Source organism: Terrapene carolina, unplaced genomic scaffold (genome assembly GCF_002925995.2).
Source record: "Terrapene carolina triunguis isolate 2854851 unplaced genomic scaffold, T_m_triunguis-2.0 Scaffold714, whole genome shotgun sequence".
Lineage (NCBI taxonomy): Eukaryota > Metazoa > Chordata > Testudines > Emydidae > Terrapene > Terrapene triunguis.
In genome coordinates, this window is record NW_020665065.1 from 14,867,974 (window position 1) to 14,890,365 (window position 22,392).

Here is a 22,392-nt window from a genome sequence, read left to right on the forward strand (position 1 = left end):
GTAATTATACCTGGGTTATGGTGACTGGGATAAATAATTATCACTAGGCCTTCCTAATACGTTCAATCTTAGCCGTGAAATGGAGACCAAGGATTTGACTGTGGCCATGGCCTTGCACTGCATGACAACGCATGCCAAGGAAAACGATAGCCTGTTGAGAGTGCTTGTCCTCAGTACACCTTGGCTTGCACTACTAGGCTTTGTTTGGTTTGACTTTCGCTCTTTGAGCTTTAATGAGGAAATTCATGCTTCTGTCGTCATTTTAACAGCAGATCATGTAATTCATATGTGATGCATTAAAGCGGAGGCCTGCTTCCAATGTAAGTAACTATAAAAAAAGCCACTAGGGAAATTGTGCAGAAGTAGTGCATCAACAATGGAAAACTCTGAAACTCAAGTTAGCTTCAGGTCTGCGATTTTTTTTTTTTTGCTCTGCAAATGCCATAGTAGCTTTATTTATGTAAAATAGCGTTGTCAGAATCCAGTGCAAATGGATAATCAGCAAATATTTAGGCTCTTCTGAAGAGCTAGCATGCTGTGTGTGCAGGAGTTCAGAGGTAGTTGTATGTCTGTCTCTAGGGTATCGTGCGTAAGCAGTTTGCTTTAAGGTGGCTGGATTTGTCAGCTAGTGTACTTTTCTCTTCATGCTTTAAACCCTGTGTATCCCATCACCTAAGGGGGTATCTTATGCCTAGGAACAGCACTATATATTTTCCTTAGTCTACCTGCAGTCTACCATCAAGTTCAACACGTAAAATCATGTTTTTAATTGAATCAGGTCCTTAATTGGGTCTTTCCATTGACATTTTCGAGACACTGTATTTTAGGGTCACCAGTATAGCTTTGAAATAACTTTGGCTATTTAATTGTTTTGGTTAACTCTGCATTTAAATTAGTACTGTATTGTAGGGTTACCATATTTAAAAAAAAAAAAAAAAAAAAAAGGACACTCCACAGGCCCTGGTCTCGCCCCTTTTCCACCCCCGGCCCCGCCCCTTCCCCGCCCCTTCCCCAAAGTCCCCGCCCTAACTCCCCCTCCTCCCTCCCAGCCATGTGAAAAGGGCTGCCTGAGCGCTACTTGCTTCACGGTTTGCTGGGCAGCCTCCAGACCCTGCGCCCCCGGCCGGCGCTTCCCCAGCGCAGCTGGAGCCCGGGAGGGGAGGCGCAGGGTCTGGAGGCTGCCCGGCAAACCGTGAAGCCGGTAGCGCTCGGGCTTCGGGAAGCCCCCATGTCTCCAGACTCTGCGCCCCCGGCCGGGCACTTCCCCTCCCAGGGTCCGGCTGCTGTGCTCCTCCCCTGATTCTTCGGCTCTGTTTAAGAGCCGAGCTGCCCGAGCGCTCCAGCTTCGGACAGCCCCCATGCCTCTGGACCCTGCGCCACCGGAGCAGAGCAGCTGGAGCCCGGGAGGGGAAGTGCCCGGCCGGTATTTTTCCCGGACATGTTCGGCTTTTTGGCAATTCCCCCCGGACGGGGGTTTGATTACCAAAAAGCCGGACATGTCCGGGAAAAACCGGACGTATGGTAACCCTACTGTATTGACCACCTTGAGGCCTGAAACAAGAATAGCAGATCTGTCCTGGTTTCACTGCAACCTTTTAAGTGTTCACGAGCTCCAAAATACTCTGTCTTGTGATTTGATGCCAGAGAAGTTTTTGATGCCTCAAAAGGGAATTCTGCCGAGAGTCATAGTTTGAAACCAGTTTGGTCTCCTTGTCACAAATTGTGTACTTTCCACCAATGACTAACTTGGAGGAAGAAGCGGGTGCAAAGGAACAGCTAATGTAATGCCTCCAAATTTACCCGCTCTGGCAGCTACAAAGAACTGGGCAAGTCTGGCATTGAAATGTTATGGTGCTGTGCTATGGGAACCATGTGCAGTTTGGAATGGAAACATTTGCTCCTCACTAATTCCCATTCCTGTTGTCTGTACTGTGCCTGAGGTTACTCTTGATGTGGCCAATTCAGCATTACTGTTACATGCCTGGACAGTGGGGTCAGGGAGTTTCCTTTCTCGATTCTCACATGGTACTCTCTTCTGCAGTCATTTCCCATTGGCAGAGTACTGTTGCCCAGCACAAGAACCATATAAGTCCTGCTCTGAACTTCTTCCTTTTGTTGTTGTTGCCTTCATCTGGACTCTTTTGTGTTTGTTTAGAATAGTGGTTCTCGGCATTTCTGCTATAGAATCCTATTGCTGTCCAAACTGCTTATGTATTTGAAGGGTCACAGTTAGGTTATTCCTGAGAAATGTATATTCTAGTTTGAGAATAACTCTTTATTTTCCAAATTATTTTATTATGAGTGACTTTACCCAAGTAATTTCCTGAGTGCCCTAATCCAATGTTTAGAATAATCTGGATGTTATACTCTGGCAAAATTATATTGGCGATAAATATGTAACCCATTGTGAATGTAGTGGCACTGTAACTTCACTGTGAAATATATTTGCATGACACTCACTGAGTGGCATACCTGTTCTTATCCATTCAAACAAGAATCCTTGACAGCTCTAAATACATGTTGCGATTCTGCACCTCTCCATATGCCACAACAGTACCTTTTTTTGCATTTATAAACTGTCTGGTTTTTATATTTGGCGGTGGTTATGTAAGATGAATTTTTAAAAATAAAATTTGCAGGGGAAACTTTGCTTTGCTTCTGATTGGAGAGAGGAAAACTTTGTTTCTTTTAAAGTTGGTTTGATGCTTCTCTAACCAAAAAATGAAATATTTTGTTTCAAACAACTTTGTTTTGAAATTTAAATTAATTTTTTGAGGCTTTTCTGTTTTGTGATATTTTTTGAGATTTTTATTTTTTTCCTGATTCAAGATGGGAAAAATTATTGAAATCACAAAAGTTACTATAGCAATAAGAAGACCGTTTCCTGCATAGTTCTATACTGTTCCATGATCCATTGATTTATAGTTTTCAGGTAGAAGGTTAGAAGGGAATTAAAAGTATAGGTGACTTCTTATCAGATGGTTCATAAAGAAATCTGTGCAGAACAGCCCTTCTACATATGTATCCATTTATGCAAGAGAAGTATAGACACCCTCTGATTTGTTGCAGAACTAGACTTCTGTTGGACTGAAAGAGTTCTCCCACAAAAGGCATGAAATGTCAGCATGAAAACTTTATTTTTGCAGTTGCCTAAACCAGGATGCAGTCCCAGGCACTTTATGTTCTGAAGACAAGCTTGGACGCAGTTCAAGAGAACTCCAAATTGAGGCAGTGCAGGCCAGGATGGAGGAAGTAACTTCCAGCTTCACATCCGACATTGGCAGCCTTCAGTAAATATGAGGGCTGAGAAAGGGACAGAGTGAATCGGTCACTTCTATGCAGTCTGCATTGACTGGGAAAAACAGAAGGAAGTAGTGCACAGCTGAAAGTGAAACGGGCCATCTTTAACTTACAGATAAAGGTGCAGCTCCTACAGGGAACAGAAAAAATACCAACTGTATTTAGGTTAAATGTTGTCCTCCAGTGGATACAAGTACATGTTCAAGTCTGATGCTGGGCAGATGCTGTGTGTTATCAGTTTCTGACAGACATGGTGGCTTTGCCTTTTTTTACTTGCGTAGTGTGACAGGCAATGTTTTTTTGGGGTGGGGGGAACTGAGGTGTGATTTCAGCAGTCTGCACTTTTATTCAAGATAAGAGCAGCCTGCTCAATCCTGCTCCAGTTTATGCAAAGTAGGTGTAGCCTTCAGGCTCCTGGCAAATAGTCAAAATAGCCTTTGGTTGGGCAAAGCTTTGGTGCTCCCAGTTTAGAGGCAAGACTAACAGGTGCCTTTCTGAGACTCTTATTATGCACAAAGAACCTGTGTGTTTTTTGTTAAGTGAGGTTGAACATTGCAAGGAAGTGCTAGTTTGCTGAGAAGGAAGCTATAGTTTATCCACATCTGGAGGTGTGGGAAGGGAAGAATATAAATCTGGGGGGAGGGGGAAACATAGCCTGGGATTTCAGATTAAAGCGATGCAGATGTGTGTGTTGATTTTCAGATTTGAAATACGTAAATAGTGAAGGTGGAACACTTGCACTGCTGGATGAAGGCTGGTCTGTTGCATGCTGAGCTTTCCCTGTGTTCAGGAATAAGTGCCCTGTGATATATCGCTGTGCAATAAAACACCAGTACAGACATTCTGCCATTTATCATAATAGGAAAATCCTCCCAAGCTTGGGCTTTGCAATTAGGCAAGCCATATATTTTAATCAAATAGAGCTTTCATGTAAAGGCCTATCCCGCTGATTTCCAGATGTTGTAGAACTAAGTGAGAAGTAGGGGAATGTATTTCCACCAGAGGGATCTTAAAACTTGTGGCAGTCACAGACCTTGTGCTCCCCCTTAGCAGATGCCCGGTTTCCTAAATGTGCTGTCTCTGGGGCAGGGAATCGAACCAGTATTTATTTTGGTTTGGTTCAGTTCAGGGTTGAGTTCAGTTGCATTCTATGTATTTGGGTTTAATTTCAATTCAAGCCATCCAAAAAATCAATTCAGTAACCGGTTTGAATTGGTTCAAATCATATTTCAGTCTTATTGGAAGTAAATTAAAAAAAGAGAGAGTTGAAACTTAAAGTTGAAACTATTTTGATTTTTGGTCATTTGTTTATTTTTATCTTTAACTTTACATGAGTTTTCCTAGTATTTTTCTGTTGTCAAATAAACACGATTATTTTTCTCTGAGGTATTTATTTGAGCGAACTAAACCGCTTCCAGTGTTTGCTCTTTCATATTGGATGTTTGCAGTGAATTAAATTAAATTAATGGAGATATCCTATCTCCTAGAACTGGAAGGGACTTTGAAAGGTCATTGAGTCCAGCCCCCTGCCTTCACTAGCAGGACCAAGTACTGATTTTGCCCCAGATCCCTAAGTGACCCCCTCAAGGATTGAACTCACAACCCTGGGTTTAGCAGGCCAATGCTTAAACCACTGAGCTATCCCTCCCCCAATGGATAAGTTTGAGTTTGGGGAATGGGCCCTGTCTCAAGTGGAGCATCTGGAGGGAGAAGCTGTCTGGGGATGGGTGGGAGGAGGCCTGTCCTAAGGGGCAGAAGGGTTGGGGAGCCATTACCTTGGGCTTGGAGAGGTATTCGGGGACCAGGGAGCATTCCACCTCTTCTTTCCCCAGGGGGAGCCTCAGAGCGTTCTTCTATCCAGCAATAGAAGACCCACAGCAAAAAGTTTCAGAGCCCAGGTCATCTGGCTCAGGCTCGTGGGGCTGAAAATAGCCGTGTAGACATGCAGGCTCCACTGGAGCCTCCCACCTCCTCAGGTTTCAGAGCCCAGGCTCCAGCCTGGACCCAAATGTCTACACGGCTATTTTTAGCCCTGCAGTCCGAGCCAGCTGACTTGGGCTCTGGGACTCGCTGTGGGTTTTTCATTGCTGTGTGAATGTACCCAGAGGTGATGTTTCAACCTCTGGCTGCCTCATGTGGTGTGCAGGCAGCTCCTAAGCTTCCCCTCTCCCTATTCATGGGCTGGCTGCCTCCTGTTCATCTTTGAGTGCTTGTTCATGTCGATTCCAATCAGGTGTGCGCACGTGCACAGTAGCCGGAAGCTTTTTCCCATAGCAGCATCCATCGGGTTGGTCCAGGCGCTCCCTGGGGTTGTGCCTTCATGGCGCTCAATATAGAGCCCTGCTGACCCGCCACCCCCTCCGTTCCTTCTTACGCAGTGACGGTGGCTGGAACTTGCCGTAGCCCTTACTTTAGTAAGCGTATTGAACTCCAGTAGTTGGTATATGGTTAGTTTATCTTAGTATTTAATAGTGGTTAGAGTTGTTGGGGGTTTCTATCCTCCTTCCGACTCCCTGGAGCCGTGGTATGCTGCAGTCCCCGGGGTTTAACAACTGTGTGGTCTGCATGAAGCGCATGCCAAAGAGTGATCCACACTCCTCATGTTTATGATGCCTAGGGAAGGGTCACCAAAAGTATCACTGTAAGATCTGCTGCGAGTTCCACCCTAGAACTCTTAAAGAGAGGGAGCAACGGCTTAAAGTGATCCTCATGGAGGCAGCTCTATGCCCCCATTCTGACCCAGGCTCAGGGGACCCGGCTCCTAGCACTTCCTCATCGACGCGGAGCGCCCCGGCGCCATCATCAAGTTCGGTGCCGAGAAAGGACTCATCCTGGGACGTTCGGCACCGGCACGGCACCTCCCGAGGCCCAGCGGAGAACCTCAGAAGAAAAAGAAGGCAGACAGTCGGTCACCCCCGGCTAAATCTAAGGAAGTGAGACCCCAGGCGGGCCACAGCTCAAGATCCCCCGTTAGGGTCACGTTGATTCCTGCCCAAGCGAAGCAGTTGAGTCTGGGCCCCCCCATGTTCACTGGTCCCTACTGGCCAGCAGCTGCTGCTTCCTTCGATGCTGGAAGCTTTTGAAGTTGCTCAGAATCTGTTGCACTTTACGGCGCCCCCTAGTAGGGAGGAACCTCCGGCGCTGGCAGTCCCACCCCACCCCACCCCCAGGTGCAGTCAGGAGGTAAACTGGCAATGATGTCCAGGCATTCCCCCTCTCCACGTCCTTCGGCACCGGCCCACTCGGACAGGGAGCTTAGTCGTTCCCCAAACTCTCGACGCTTGATGCACCAAAGCTCGGCTCCTCCGTGGTCTTCAGTCTCAGAGACCTCGGAGTCAGAGTCTGACTCCTACAGTTCTTGGAGTAGGAGCCAACGATCGAGGTCAAGGCGAGAGCTCCAGGCACGGCCACCTCAGGGGCAGAATCCATCACAGTGGCCATTCTGGACCCTCTGGGCCTTTTACGAGAGCCAGGGAGGGATCCAAGGGCACTGCTTCACAGTCTTCAGTGACCTTGGCCACGTTAGTCCCACCGTCAACCGCGCAGCTCACCTCGGTGCCTGCCCACACGCCAACGCCATCGGCTGCGGCACCATTGCCGGCACCAGCGACTCTTTTGATCTCGGCGCCGACAGCGATTTCAGGTCATGAAGGACAATACAACAGCAATGTTCTATATCAACAAACGGCGGGGTGTACACGCCTCTCCCCTGTGCCAGGAAGCCCTCATGCTGTGGGACTTCTGTGTAGAACATTCAATACACCTGCAAGCGTTGTACCTTCCCAGGTTACAGAATGAGCTGGCAGACCACCTCAGTAGGTTGTTTCACAACCACGAGTGGTCCCTTCGCCCGACGTCACGATTTCAATCTTCCAGAGGTGGGGCTTTCCCCAGATAGACCTATTCGCCACACGACACAACAGGAAGTGCCAGCAGTTCTGATCCTTCCAAAATCACAGCTCGGGCTCCAGTGCAGACGTGTTCCTCTTCCCATGGGGAGGTTGTCTCCTATACGCCTTTCCATCCATACAGCTTGTTCACAAGGTACTCGTCAAGATCCGGAGAGAGCGAGCTCAGGTCATATTGATAGCACCAGCCTGGCCCCATCAGCACGAGTACACATCTCTCCTAGACATGGAACCCCCAATTACCCTGCCGCTCTTCCTGGACCTTCTGACACAAGATCACGGTCGTCTTGAACATCCGAACCTTGAGTCACTTCACCTCACGGCATGGAAGCTCCATGGTTGAACCTGATGGAGCTTTCCTGTTCAGACCAGGCTAGACAGGTCCTCCTTGGCAGCAGAAAACCCTCTGAGAGCCACATACCTTGCCAAGGGGAAGAGATTTTCAGTCTGGTCGGCGCAGCGCCATTTGTCCCCGACGCTAGCCTCAGTGCCGCTTATTCTGAATTACCTCCTCCACCTGAAGCAGCAGGGGCTTTGGTTGTCATCAATGAGGGTGCACTTAGCCGCAATCTCGGCCTTCCACCCGGGCACAGAGGGCCACTCTGTGTTTGATAACCCTATGGTCAGCCGGTTCTTAAAAGGGCTCGACAGGCTATACCCTAACATCCATCAGCCTGTCCCTGCTTGGGACCTCAACCTGGTCCTCTCTAGGCTCATGGGACCCCCCCCTTTGAACCATTAGCGACATGCTCCCTACTCTACCTCTCTTACCAGGTGGTGTTCCTGGTAGCGATAACCTCGGCCAGGAGGGGGTCTGAGCTCAGGGGCCTAACATCAGAGCCCCCTTATACTGTGTTCTATAAGGACAAAGTTCAGCTCAGACCTCACCCAGCTTTTCTCCCGAAGGTTGTGTCGCAGTTCCACATCAACCAGGACATCTTTCTCCTGGTGTTCTATCCTAAGCCACATTCCAGCAGCAGGGAGCAGAGGCTCCACTCTCTGGATGTCCACCGGGTGCTGGCCTTTTACATCGAGAGAACGAAACCGTCCAGAAAATCGGTCCAGTTATTCATGTCAGTGGTGGACAGAATGAAAGGTCAGCCTGTGTTGTCACAACGCATCTCATCACGGATCACGTCCTGTAGTGCTACAACCTGGCAGGTGTTCCCGCACCTCCAATCACTACACAGTCCACCAGGGCGCAGGCTTCATCAACAGTGTTCCTGGCTCAGGTTCCCACTCAGGAAATCTGCAGGGCGGTGATGTGGTCCTCCATCCATACTTTTGCCACGCACTATGCGATTACCCAGCAGGCCAGAGACGATGCAGCCTTCGGACAAGCAGAGCTCCAATCAGTGGAAGACTCCGACCCCACCTCCTGAACTTGGGCTTGTGAGTCACCTGATTGGAATCGACATTAACCGTTTTTTCTTCTTTAAGTGCTTGTTCCTTGCCTTCTCGTAACTGTTCTTCGAGATGTATTGTTCATGTCCATTCCAATACCCACCCTCCTACCCCTCTGTTGGAGTAGCCAGCAAGGAGGAACTGAAGGGGTGGCGGGTCAACAGGGCTCTATACTGAGCGCCATGAAGCCGTGACTCCAGGGGGCATCCGGACCGACCTGATGAATGCTGCTAGGGAAAAATCTTCTGGCTACCCTGCATATGCGCGTGCACACACCTGATTGGAATGGACATGAACAACACGTCTTGAAGAACGACAGTTACAAGAAGGTGAATAACCGTTTTTTCTCCTTGTACAGGGGCCGGCCTTGCTGGTAGCAATCTCATGCATGTTGTTTTGTAATGAAAATTAAGATCACAGGGGTGTGTGGGTGTGTGTGTGTGTGTGTGTGTGTGTGTGTTTAAAAAAAAAAAGTTCAGCTTAAAAAATGCTGAACCTTTATTCTAACAGGTAACCCACTTCCCCCCCCCCCCCCCCCCCCCGTTCCAGTTCAGGTTCAGTATGTAGGACAAAATGTATGGTTCAAGTTCAGATCCGACTCAAGTAAAAATACTAGTTTGAACTAATTTTCCCTGCTCTGGGGTTGCCCTGTTTGCTACATGCGTAACATTTTTGGGTACAATAGAATGGTAATTGCACAAGGAATTCCTTCTGCCTCTTCATGTGAACTTTGTCAGACTTTCCAGTTGTCCAGTCACATAATAGCTGGTTTTACAATGGGAGCGGGAGGGAGGGAAGAGCATGCATAGACCAGCAGGGTGCAGAACTGGTTTACCATCACAAGGTGGGTAGTTTAAGGCTTTGAATATACAATTCTGGGAAAAAGGAAGGGCATATTTAGGCTGCACTGCTTGAATAGGTACATTTGAAGGCCATGCACAAACAGAAATCTTCAGTGGAGTTCTGCAAAATTGGCAGTATCGGGATATGTGGCGTTTACACCCTCAATTTTACTTTGGGGCATCTGCTTTGAATTTAGAATGAAACTTAGTGGAAACTGCCAAGTTTTGCCTCACTTGGTGTCCAAACATTTTGACATTTTTCCCACCTCAATCTCATTCTCTGCCTGCTGGCCCAGGTTTGTGAACCTTTGGGCAAAACTGGTCATTTTTTATTCCCTTAGAGAAGTTTGCATTGCTCTATTCCATAACAGCTGTATACATTGATTGGGGTTCTTCAGAGTGACATGGATGAATTTTCTTCAAATCTTTTCTACTATTCTCAGGGACGCTCATGATGGACCAAAATACTTATCCAACTTACATTTGTCTTTCATCTTATCTTCTTTTCCTGCAAATAACCTTGCAAAAAGCCCAGACAGCTGCTGTATTCTGCATGTGAGACGTCCCAAATCTCCAACTAGCTATCCAGAGCTTAATATACCCAGAAGAGTGAACTTCCCTCAGAGTTGGACTTGCAGCAGATAGCTCGGGAAATGAGGCGAGGAAGCCAGCTAGTGTGCATCTCAGATGGGAGAGGAGTGACTGAGACATGTAGATGGGACTTGGCTCATTCTGGAGTGTTAACTTTTTTTGACTGAGCTCATTGGCAGATGGGGAGTGACAGTGGGAAGATGAGCTGCTTGTTAACATCAACTTACAGAATGGAATTTCCCCTCCAAAGTAAATTAACCCCCTTTTATAGCAGCTGTAGGCTTTCTGCTTGAAATCTTATGTTAACAGCCCACTGAAGGAGCCTTTAAAAGAAAAAAAAAAAAAGCTGCTGTTTGTATAACATGGCTGCGGACTGACTCCGAACTCCCTTAAAACAGCCTCTCATAACATCTGGGCTTCTACAGCACATAAAAATGTTTTCCTTCTGGCAGCAGATTTTATGGAGACGTAATAAAATACGTTTTACAAAAATAATTCTATTTTCAGATTGTGTTTTGCCAGTGAGCGGGGCCTGTCCAGGTGTGGAGGAGATTCAGTGGGGGAGCCTGTGGAAGTAAATCAACCATTGCCAATGCCCCCAGTGTCCCAGATTTGGTCAATTTACTGATGCCCCCCCCAACCTCACCATAATGTGTGCTTGTATAGTTCAGATTTATGTTCATCCTCTCCGCGGTCAGATCCTTTTTCTAGGCAACATGTCTCTATGGTATGTAAACAATCTGACTGTTTAATCTAAGGGGATAATTAAACTTTCTTCTTCCCCCTCTCTCCCCCCTCACCTCCCAGGTTATTTTTTGCCTTCAAGGCTCAAACTTAATTAAATGCGCCTCCAGGCTTGTTAGACACTTCACTTAAAAGGAGAAACCTGTAGCTGCTCTAGATTTCCAGACTAGACCTCGAGGAAGGGACAAGAACAGATGGATATGAGAATTCAGTGGGTTACTGAAACTCTGTGATGAATCCCGTCTATAACATCTTTCTCCCTTCTTTGTTTTTATGCCTTCTCAGCACATCTGTATCAGTTGCCTGGCTTAGGATTGATATTCACTGGTTGGTAGCATATCTGCATGTAGCCAGAAGAATTTTCACCTAAGGCAGCAGAGGAGCCAATCTCTTCACAAGCACCACAGGTTTACAGATTACATGGGGCTTGCTGTGGTCTCCAGAGGAATGCTGCCTTAGGCTGCTCTAAGTAGAGGCAGAGCTTGTAAAGGGAACATGGCATTCTAGTGTCAGCTCTAACTTACTCTCAGTGGGGAAAGGGGTTCAAAGTCTCAGTTGGCTCATTGCTGTCCCCTGTTCAGACTTCCCTAAGCAGGTGTTCTACAGTGCATAACTGGGGATTTTACTCATTAAAACAATCGCATCAGTAGTGGGGCTAAACTTTGTCTGGTTGCAGAAACTTCATGTTAAATGGTCAAAGTGTTAACTATATGTGCCTTGCAAAGTAGAACCCTCCATGCCAAGTACTTAGTGTCTAAAACACCTTTGCTCTTTCTAAGGGTATGTCTACACCCAGCCGCTAGTTCGGCGGCTGGCAATCGAAGTTCTGGGTTCGACTTATCGCGTCTTGTCTGGATGCGATAAGTCGAACCAGGAAGTGCTCGCCGTCGACTGCGGTACTCCAGCTAGACGAGAGGAGTACCGCGGAGTCGACGGGGAGCCTGCCTGCCGCGTGTGGACCGCGTCTGAACGGCGGTAAGTTCGAACTAAGGTATGTCGACTTCAGCTACGTTATTCACGTAGCTGAAGTTGCGTACCTTAGTTCGACTTGGGGGGTTAGTGTAGACCAGGCCTTAGTTCGATTTGGGGGTTTAGTGTAGACCAAGCCTAATAAGAGATGAGTTTTGGTGGAACTTCCTATTTCTGTGCGCCTGCAGTTTGGTAGCAGCTGAAGGCTGGCAGGAACCTAAATTATCACTAATGTTAGCAGACTGCTGTGGTCTTTCCTTCTCAAACCATAGCGGCTTGGGACATCCACCATATTCCTCCCACTTCTGTTGGAAGATAAATAATTCCCAAAGTGCAGATAACTGGGAAGATCTGAAAATACTGAATTTGCTCCCATATGTGGTTAGAAATAGGGCTGAGGTGAAGAACAAAAAACAGCTTTTTTTCCAGGGACAGACCCCAGATGTTAGACTGGCAGCTCCATGCAATGTGCTCCTCATCAGTAGCTCCATTGGCTATGAATCCAGACAGCTTCTGTGTTCCCCTTCTTTCTGTCCCCATCAAAGGATAATTGCATGGATTGTGTATCTACTGCAGCCACATCATGGCTAACTCTGCAGTATACACTTATCCCCTTTAGAGATGATAGGTGAGTGCTGGTGCAAACAGAAAGGGTCTCTCATGGTACTGTGGGGGAAATGGGATTACTGAGAAGGAAGCACCAACATGACTCTGTCTCCAGCCTGGGGACGACTTGTTCTTCATGTGAGATGGTTGCTTGAGTTGGCTGGTGTACTGGTCACTAATGAGATTTGTACTTCTGGGGTTTCCCATTTGGCTAACAAACCATATGCATTTTATACCTGATCTTATTCTGAAAAAGGCTGCATTTACTCTACAACTCTGGCATTTAACCACATTCTCCCATCCCTGCAGTTAGTATGTGGAACTATCGTGTATCCCTTCCCACCTTGTTTCTCCATTACAACTGGTTCTATTTCTTTTCTCTCCAGATGGAGAAAGATGAAACTGTGAGTGATTCCTCTCCACACATAGCCAATATTGGACGCTTGGTAGAGGTAAGTACACTGGGACCATCGCAGCTCTAGTAACTTACGTTGTACCAAGGCTAAATTTCCCAGCCATCTTTGCTGTCTAATGAGTTAAGACCCTTTGTGTGCTTCACAATAGTTCTTAGCTGTGAAAAGTCCTTCCTGCACAATTCTAGTCACTCCTTCCTTACCTCTCTCCCCCACTCAAAACAATAACCTTCCTGGAAATGAAATGGCCGTGTCCTTAGTATTAGTAAACACTTTCCCACCCGGAGTCACTTACAGAGTCATTGTTTTTGACAGAATTACTTAAAGCCATGCCATAGTATACCGAGCTGCTCTTTCAGCTGACATGTCGGCGCATAGGAAGTGCTCATTTAGTGCGCTGCAGTTGTTTTTCACAGCACTCGACTTCATTGCAATTGTCAGTCTATTCCTCAATGTACTAAGAGTCAAGGATAAGATTGCATTAGTTGCTGGAAAAGGGGTGTGGAGCAACAGTTGGCTGCTGTTTTACCACACCATATTCTAGAAAGAAGCTCTTATCCTCATTGATTTCAGACTTCATAGTCACTTCCTTTGGAAGGAGGGGAGAAAATCCTTAGTTAAATGAGTGTGTGCGCATAATACTGTTGCTAAAGCCCACCAGACACTCAAAGCATCAAAGATAAAACACACTTGATTTTGGGCCTTTTGTCAGAGGAGGGGTGGCCAGTGATTCAGGCCAGACTGAAGTTTTGCTGGGGGAGAAAGTATCACTTCCAAACATATTGCAGTTGTACCATTAGCCACCAACTCAGAGAATTCAACTTTGTTCTATAGAACCCTGGACCTCTTGGGTTCCTTAAATGGCTGACTCAGAACCTGGGAGTTTGTTCTGTTAGGGATCGGAACTAACAAGAGGGGGTGAATGGGCTGTCCTGTTTGCAGTGGGATACAAGCAAGGAGTTGGATTCCTGAACAAAAACTGCCCTCTTGTGGTCCTGGACAGGTATTTTGTGAATATAGCCTTCCACAGTAACCAGGAGCAAAGTGAATCCTCAGACACTAATGTGAGCTGAACCTCCAGCTGTTAGGAGAAGTGGGGCACACAGGCGGACATGAAAACTTAAATAACAGGATACAGTGGGTCAGATCATGCTGTGGAAAGCATTGCATCTCAATACAGTCAACTGGGCTGATGAAGGGATACTCATAAGAGAGTGTAGTAACGTCTAATAACCATAGAAACAACGGCAGTGATTAATAGGCTGGCTTCTCCCTTTCTTCTAGGACATGGAAAACAAAATCAGAAGTACGCTGAATGAGATTTATTTTGGAAAAACAAAGGACATCGTTAATGGGCTGAGGTAATGGACCATCCACAGCTGGCACTTAGAGCTCACTTAGCCCTCTCCCTCCCCCAGCAGCACCTGCAGTATTGTCCCACAGTCAAACAGTGACTGGCATTCCTTTGCTAGAACTTCCCCTTTCCATATCTCCAATTAGTCACCTCATTGTGTTTTGGAAACATTCACTAGTAGTGGTGTATTTAGAGAACATTTCTCTTACACCTTCTGACTACAGGAATTTGCAGCACTTTAACCCCCTGTTCCCAGTTCAAGAAGAGCATAGCACAATTAGGTACTGTAGCTTGATGAAATTATTTTTAATGGGCAGCTTAATTATTCAGATGGCAGAAGGTTGTAAGGGCTGGGTAACTAAATTTTGACTCCTAGACCTAAACTTATTCTTACAAATAATTCTCAAATGCCAAACAATCATAAGGAACTGGCGATTCTATGAAAACAGAGCTTGTAGTTTTTTAAAAATGTGCCGCCACTTTTCTTCCCCGCTCCCTCAGGCTGGAATGTAGCTTACTAGAGCAGACCAAGTGAATGAGCCGAGTCTGCTGTGTATTTCTGCAGGGAAGTTGTGTGAGGCTTTGAACCTTATGTCCAATCAGAAACTTGGCATAGCAAGCTCTGGGTGGGTGTTTTTTAACTCTTGGGGGAAAATGCAGAACTGAGAGGGTGTTTAATGCTAATTAAACTCTTCTACCCTGTAAATATGCAAATTCTGCAGTTTCCATGCATACTGATGTATGAAAGCATCAGCAGGTCTGCCCTGCAATGGTAGAATTATGGTGCTGATAAAACACTTCTGCTGCCTTCCTAATGGCAGTTCGGCTGGAGTGGGACCTGGTACTTGACAGACCTATTTAATGAAGTGCTGGTTGAAAATTGTCCCTCATTTTCATTGTGGTGTGTGGGGAATTGGTGAGGCAGCTGCCATTAACATCACATGGAAATATGTAACTGATTATTTTTTCCTGTGTGAACCTTGTTGAAAATACCTGTAGTTGAATCTATGCAGTATATTCTCCAGTACCACAGTCTAAAAGAGCTACTATTGTGTGTGTCAATGAGGTAATCTGTTTAGAACCATTATCACCCAGAGTATCTGGGTCTGGCTTTTCCTTCTCACCTTTCCTGTTTCCTCTGACTCGTGTATTTACACTTGTTCTTCCTGAACTCGTTCCTAGTGGCTTCCAGGATGCCAGCTGTCTGTTACTGGGTTCTTCTGACTGTTCTTTTCCCTACTCTACTTCACTCATTTCTGAACTACTCTCTGTAGATCTATTGATGCTATCCCCGACAACCAAAAGTATAAGCAGTTGCAGAGGGAGCTTTCTCAAGTGTTGACCCAGCGTCAGATCTACATCCAGCCTGATAACTAAACCAATCCAGGTACCCCTGCCTGTGAGGTGTGACAATCAGCACTAAACTAGGACTCACCCTGCCGAGAACAAGCTGTCTTACCTATGCATGACAACTGAAACCAGAACTAACCCGTAACTCCTGCAGACTGACCACCAACTTTTTAATTTGTTTCACCCTAGGGTTATTTCTTCATAGAACCAATGAATGCCTTGATCTTTATTTCCACTGTGTGGAGTTCTGTGCACTGAAACGTGGGGGGATTTGCCCGTTTTGTTCTGCACTCTGTCTTGGGGGGCAATTATACAGTAGATGGCCACATACCCAAAGTGGTGTTAGCTTGTATTCATTGTTTTTATCCAAAACCGTTTGGCTCCATTACAATTGCACCATCTTTTTTTTTTTTTTTACAGCAGCTGTACAGATCTTATAAAATACTCATTCCCTGTAATTTTATAGTACTCCTTTCCCTCTGAATAGAAGGAAGGTTTTGGAAGTAAATAGCTGTCCTTTCAATTGTAAATGATGAAATATCAAGGGCCCTTTGGTCTTGGTACTTCCAAGGCCAATAGCAACCATGCTGATTCCCCCTTCCCTCCAAATCCTCTTTTTGCCTTGTATATCTGAGTCTTTCTTGGAGCTTGAAAATTCAGCTTCCCTCACCCTACTGAATTGTTTCTAGTCTCCATTTCCCTGGTCCATGCACAGCCTGTTATAAAGGGGTTTGCTCATATACTGTAGGTTGCTCTTGGAGTTTTGATTGCTTAGGATGCATGGCAGTGACTAACCTTGGGCCAGTTTAACCTTCCACTCCAATTCCTAATGAGTTACAGATGCCTTCTTAAACATGTTAAGCTGACGGAGGGGAAAATGAGCACTGTTTGTTGATGATGGCCCAGAACCATTACTTTAACCTGTGACAAATGCAAATATAAAATCTATATATTTATATTAAAGCAACTGAATTCTCCAGAGACGAGAGGATGGAAATACTTTCTAATAACATTAGAAAAATAACTCTGATACAAAAAATGGACTTGCTTTTCAGAAACGAGCACCCAGGAATAACGTAGCCCTGACCACAGGAGAGAATGTAAAATATAGAATATATGGAGAGGAGTCTACTAAATTGGATGCTAATAGCTTCCCTGAGGTGTTAGCATCTCTTTAAAAGGCCAGTGTCATTGTTCTGTTATCTGATCAGTTATAAGATCCCTTTTTAACTAGGGATCTTTATTGTACCTTGCTGTAACAGCTGAAAGATTCTTTAGCCGTGTCCATGAAAGTATTAATAAGCAAAATCAAGATGATTCTTTAAATGTGTGGCTTTTTTCTATAACCATTTACTAAGAAAGCCTGGGGTATATTTTGCCTGTAATACCCTTATCACATCTATTCTACTTCAGCTGCTTTGGTTACAGTTGACAATGACTGTAGATAAAGAATAAACTGCAGATGCAAATAAGTGCCTGAACAGAAATCTCTGGACATACTGTACCCCTAGTAAAGAAGTGGGATAAAGGAATAGTGTGTGTAAAGCAAAATTGTCTCATCATATGACTTTCTCATGAAGTGCTAGCAGATATTGGAAATATCTCATCTGTTACAGATCTATAGCTTCAGCTCAAAAATAAAGATTTTTAAGTTAAACTGCTCTAATACCAGTGGCTCTCAACCTCTCCCATACAGCGAGCCCTTGAGATCTGCTCACCATCCTCTTGCAGTTTGCAATCCCATGTTGACAACTGCTCTAGTGGTCTGCTTTGTTGCAGCTGCTAACTCCTTAAGAAGGAAAATACTCTTCCCCCAATCCCCAGAGCAGCAGCAGAGATGCCATTAAACATTCCTGCTTAGGGCACCAGTGACAACATAAGCCCCATTGTTGGAATTTTTTTTATATGATGTGTTCTGCTAGAAACCCATGATGGGGGTTTGTAGCTAGTGGGCCTCCATTCGATAATGAAAGAGTACTTTCCTTCCAACAGCTACATGATAGCTCATAGGAAAATACAAAGACTAGCTTCTTAAAAATCTAGCTTTCTAATGTACATTTTTATCTGTTTAAACTTAAAGCAATAGCTGCCTGAATGCCTAGGTGAACCTAAAGCTTTGTGTCTCGAAGCACATGGACATATATGAGAGCTTCATTATCTTGGTAATTTTATTCCATAAAGCAGCTTTCGCAAGCCAGAGTTAAAACAACTCTCATTTGAACTCTGCCCTAAGAAGAGAGAAACGTTTTGGTCTTTCTGTAAAGCAGCTTCTGCTCTTCCCATGAGTAAATGCATTGGTAGGGACGTGGCTGCCACATACTGAGATATTTATTACCTGAACTATTTGTTAGGTCCTGCAAACAGGTCCATTGCAGAGCTGGCATAGAATAACTGCTGGATTATCTACCTTAACGTCATGATCACTTTGAGATCGATCTACTCTAACACACTGTCTGAGGGACAACTAGATGTTCCCAAGCTCTAACGTAAAGGATTGGGATTCTCCCCCCCAAGAATTGGAGGTAGTGGAACTTCAGAGGAAGTATATCTGTGGTGACTCCCTGTTAGAGTGAAGTTCGCTATACTTGCGGAAAAGTGTTCACTTTACCTTCTGTCCTCCGTATTTGCAACAGACAAATAGAGGTTGTTTCCTCTAAGCCTGAGTCATTGTTCTGCTATTGCCTCAAATCCCAGAAGAATACCTGTTAAAAATCACTGCTTTCAAATGTCCCACTTTAATTTGTTTCCTTCCTCCCAACAGGTCTGTGCAGACTTTTGCAGACAAATCAAAACAAGATGCTCTTAAAAATGACCTGGTGGAGGCTTTGAAGAAAAAGCAGCAAAGTTAAAATACTCTTCATGCTAACAAGACATGCCATGCACTCATTAGATTCCTTTCTTAGAAAATTCATTTTCTCCCCAGATCCCCCTTTTTGGTTACGTCACATCACAGTTTGCATCCAGTACTATCCATACGCCGCCATCTCCCCATGAATAAAGCTGTACAAACTTTTTCAGTCTCTGAAGTTTACTTTGCACCACATTTTACTATCAAGACCTTAGGATATATTTCTGTAGAAGTCATGCATTTTTTCCCCCCTTTTCTCCCATTTATATGCATAAACACCAATCATTCTGTTTCTTTTCCTCCCCTCCCCCCGCCTTTTGTTACATTGGTGTAAAAAATGTAAAACAAAATTTATTAAATACTGTGGTGTGTGAAAGAGGAAAAACTGGAAAAACGTATTCCACGTATGTGTGGGGACTGGGCATGGGGGACGGCTGGTGGGAGGGAGGGAAGAGAGGGTGTTCCTCAGTGTTGTACTATACTGATTAAACCAGACTTGCAAGGAAACGTTGATTTGGTGACCTGCTGAAAGTTCTGCTCTTCTATAGCCTCTTTCCAAGGCACCTTTCTGTCAATTTTTATGGAATGCAAAAGGGGTTTTTGTTTTGATTTTGTTTTTTGTAAAGCTTAAATTGAATCTACACCTTATACTTGAGCCTCCATACTAAAAACAAAAAAACCCACAAAATAAAAATAAAAAAATCCTGGGAAAGCAGCGTGCATCCAGTGTCCGTTTCTTATTCCTTCCTTTCTCATTGCTTAGCATTTACGCTCATGATGCATTCTTTTATGGGAGTAGGGAGCAGCTGTCCCGTCTACACACAGACGTTTGTAATTCAAACCACCACTATACTGTATGGCCACAGAAAGCAAGTGAGCTCTTCTTGTCTCACCCCAGGATCAGCTGAAACTTATTTGGTTGAAGGGAGACTATTTGATTTACTTTGCTAGTCACAGATTGGGTGCATCTTGCCAGTTTTATGTGGTGCTGTTTTTCATTAGCTTGCCATACTTTCAAGATGTTGGCATGAGGATGTTGTCACCCTGCTGCATTCTGGGATTGGAGCTTCAGGCATATAGCAAATGTGGAACAGATGTATTCTGAGAAGAATTAGAATATCTGGCATCATTGCATATGTTGAACATAGTTGAGGTAAAACCTGTTTGTTAAAGCACTCGGGGAGAAGAGAGGCCTAACCAACACTTGGCAATGTTAAATGTGGCCAATTCTAAGCAACGGTACTAGTGAAAAGCTGTTCGGCCACTTCATTTCCACCTAGACACCTTTTTAACTTATGTAAGTGAATTTAGTGCTTGTGGAAGGCGCAAGACACGTAGCTCTGTGGCCAGAAATCTACTGATTCACACCAAGAATGTCTTTCAAGTGGCAGTTGGAAGGCCTTTCTCTTGGAGGGACCACGTCCAGAAGACCGTCAGCTTCCATGTCCCTTCAGTCCATGGCCTGTCTGCTGAGAGAACCAGCAAGGGTGCATAGTGGATAGAGAGCCACACACTATACCATAAAATGACTGAGCCCACCAACATGTCTCATCACTGGTTTCTCACAGTATTTACTTGCTACTGGGTTGAAGGAGGGACATGAAAGGCCAGGATGTCAGATAGCAGGCTGTTTGGTAGGAATAGGAAAGTGCTTCTCACCCTCATGCTCAGGTCAGGCTTTGACTAACTGTCATTTGGGAAATCTGATCCAGAAGCCTGCTCATGGAAGAAACTAAAAGGCTTTAATTTTTTGTAAAGAAAAGTGACATTTGTCCCATGTTTCAGCCTTCCCCCAGAAAGCACCACTCCTAGGAAGATGGTGGCATGACTCCACTTCATAACTCAGCTCCCAATAGCTATCAACAGAAGCTGGGAGTGGACAAGAAGTGATCACTTTGATTGCCTGTTCTGTTCATTCCCTCTGACGCATCTTGCATTGGCCACTGTTGGAAGATAGGATACTGGGCTAGATGGATCATTGGTCTCACCCATTATGGCTGTCCTTATGTTAACACACTTACTTCTAGTAGCTTAAGTTAATGCTGTAAGGGAACTGCCAATGTTTCCCTTTACTAGGTTGATTATGAACACATTAGAAATTTGTTCAACTGTCTGCCAAGGGAGTGAGAGAAATCTTAGGAGACTTCATCTGTCTCACTCCAGAAACTGAGAACAGTCTGGCCTGACCTACATATACTTTCCCTATCCTCAGCTGGCAAACAGCTTTCATTGGTGACTCATGATGGTGGGTAACACCTACCAATCCCCTGCCCGATCATCTGCTCACCCTTGCTCTGGGCTATATTAGCTAGCCTATCTCCTTCACCTTCCTTTCTTCCTGCAGTGGCAGTATTATACCAGAGAGCACCTCTTACTTTAATACTGACCTCAGTCCAACTCTGCGGTTTCTCTGTATGGTTTGAGGAAGAATGGTTTTGTGCTTGACATTGGATTAGGACAGTAGGATTCAGTTCTCAGTTCTGCCATGGATTCCATGTGTGCTCTTGATCTTTGCCTCTTGTTCCTCACCTGTAAAGCAAGGATACTTCTCTACCTCACCGGGGATGGTGTAAGGAGAAACTCATTTATATGTGCGAGGTGCTCAGATACACCAGTAGTGGGAGAGATTTGAAGTCATTACAAGTAGCCAATAATCTGTCCAACTCTCTTCTTTGCTCATTAACTCAGAGGTGACCTATAAGGTGGTATTCTTATTAGGAATATAAACTGTCTTCTCACAATCTTTCGTTCAGAGGAATATAGAGTTGAAGCAGCTGGCTGGCCATAGTCAATCTTCCGTTTAAGCTTTAGCGCAACTATGGCGAGGTGGTAGAGTTTAGACAGGCTTTCCCACCAGTCTGAGCTGAAAATAGGGCCTGATAAGAGTTTTTAGTAAGCCTATGGAGGCACATTTTAAGCAGCGTTGAACGTGCTATCTGGTCTTGTGCTTACTCTTTGTTTATAGTAGGTGCTGATTAATTCCCATAAAATACAATGAGAGGGAGAAGGGAGCAAATGCCTGATGGGCTGTCAGCATCTGGCCTACAGAATTATCCTCTAGATGAACCTATGTGAATGTGAAATGAAAATGTAGGTATTAATATTGATTGAAGTACTTTTTTTACTCTAATTATGCTGTTTCAATATGACATATTTAACATTCAGACATCTGCATGTGATTAAAGCCCCGTGCCTGAGTGTTTACCCATGGGGCCTCTGGTGTCTCTAATTCAGGTCATATGAAAGGACTGGAGCCAAGGAGTAAATGTACATACTCCCTCCTTGAAGTCTGCAACCTCAAGGGCAACATTTCAGTTTGTGTTGTTGCCATTTGGTTCTGTAATGTGGAACTTCTGAGGTTAGAGCTAAGTTTGTAATAACTTCTAAAGTTTGAAAATAATATGTCAACTTAGGCTGGGGAGCAGCATGTTCCTCATTGATGTTTCTAATTCTACATGTTCTAAAGCTTTTCTCACAAGCCCTGCATACCCGTTTAACTACAGGTGAGACTATTATACATTAGAGGGATTATACTGCTAACAATACAAGCCTGGTCTACACCTAGACTTAACTAACAGAACTATGTTAGTGAGGGATATAATTTTTTTTAAAATCAGTCATTAGTGATACATTCACAGTAGGTGATGTATCAGATGGGTAGCCGTGTTAGTCTGGATCTGTAAAAAGCAACAGAGGGTCCTGTGGCACCTTTAAGACTAACAGATGTATTGGAGCATAAGCTTTCGTGGGTGAATGCCCACTTCGTCAGACACATGTAATGGAAATTTCCAGAGGCAGGTATAAATATGCAGGCAAGAATCAGTATGGCGATAACGAGGTTAGTTCAATCAGGGAGGGTGAGGTCCTCTGCTAGCAGTTGAGGTGTGAACACCAAGGGAGGAGAAACGGCTTCTGTAGTTGACTAGCCATTCAGAGTCTGTTTAATCCTGATCTGATGGTGTCAAATTTGCAAATGAACTGAAGCTCAGCAGTTTCTCTTTGGAGTCTGGTCCTGAAGTTTTTTTGCTGTAAGATGGCTACCTTTACATCTGCTATTGTGTGG

At 44.9% G+C, this 22,392-nt stretch overlaps 1 protein-coding gene across 2 annotated transcripts in view; it reads left to right on the forward strand.

Annotated features, from left to right (window-relative positions):
* CAPZB (capping actin protein of muscle Z-line subunit beta) overlaps window positions 1-19,029 on the forward strand; it is a 120,723-nt gene extending 101,694 nt beyond the window's left edge. Inside the window, exons 7-10 of one of the 2 annotated variants that reach the window (XM_026659950.1) lie at window positions 12,751-12,816; window positions 14,062-14,138; window positions 15,406-15,518; window positions 18,243-18,328. In XM_026659950.1, the coding sequence (XP_026515735.1) occupies window positions 12,751-12,816; window positions 14,062-14,138; window positions 15,406-15,508 (246 nt within the window). In that variant the 3' untranslated portion in view covers window positions 15,509-15,518; window positions 18,243-18,328. Of the gene's footprint in view, window positions 1-12,750; window positions 12,817-14,061; window positions 14,139-15,405; window positions 15,519-18,242 lie in introns of both variants that reach the window. The other variant, XM_026659951.2, reaches the window with a different exon arrangement.
* The last annotated feature ends 3,363 nt before the right edge of the window (window positions 19,030-22,392 follow it).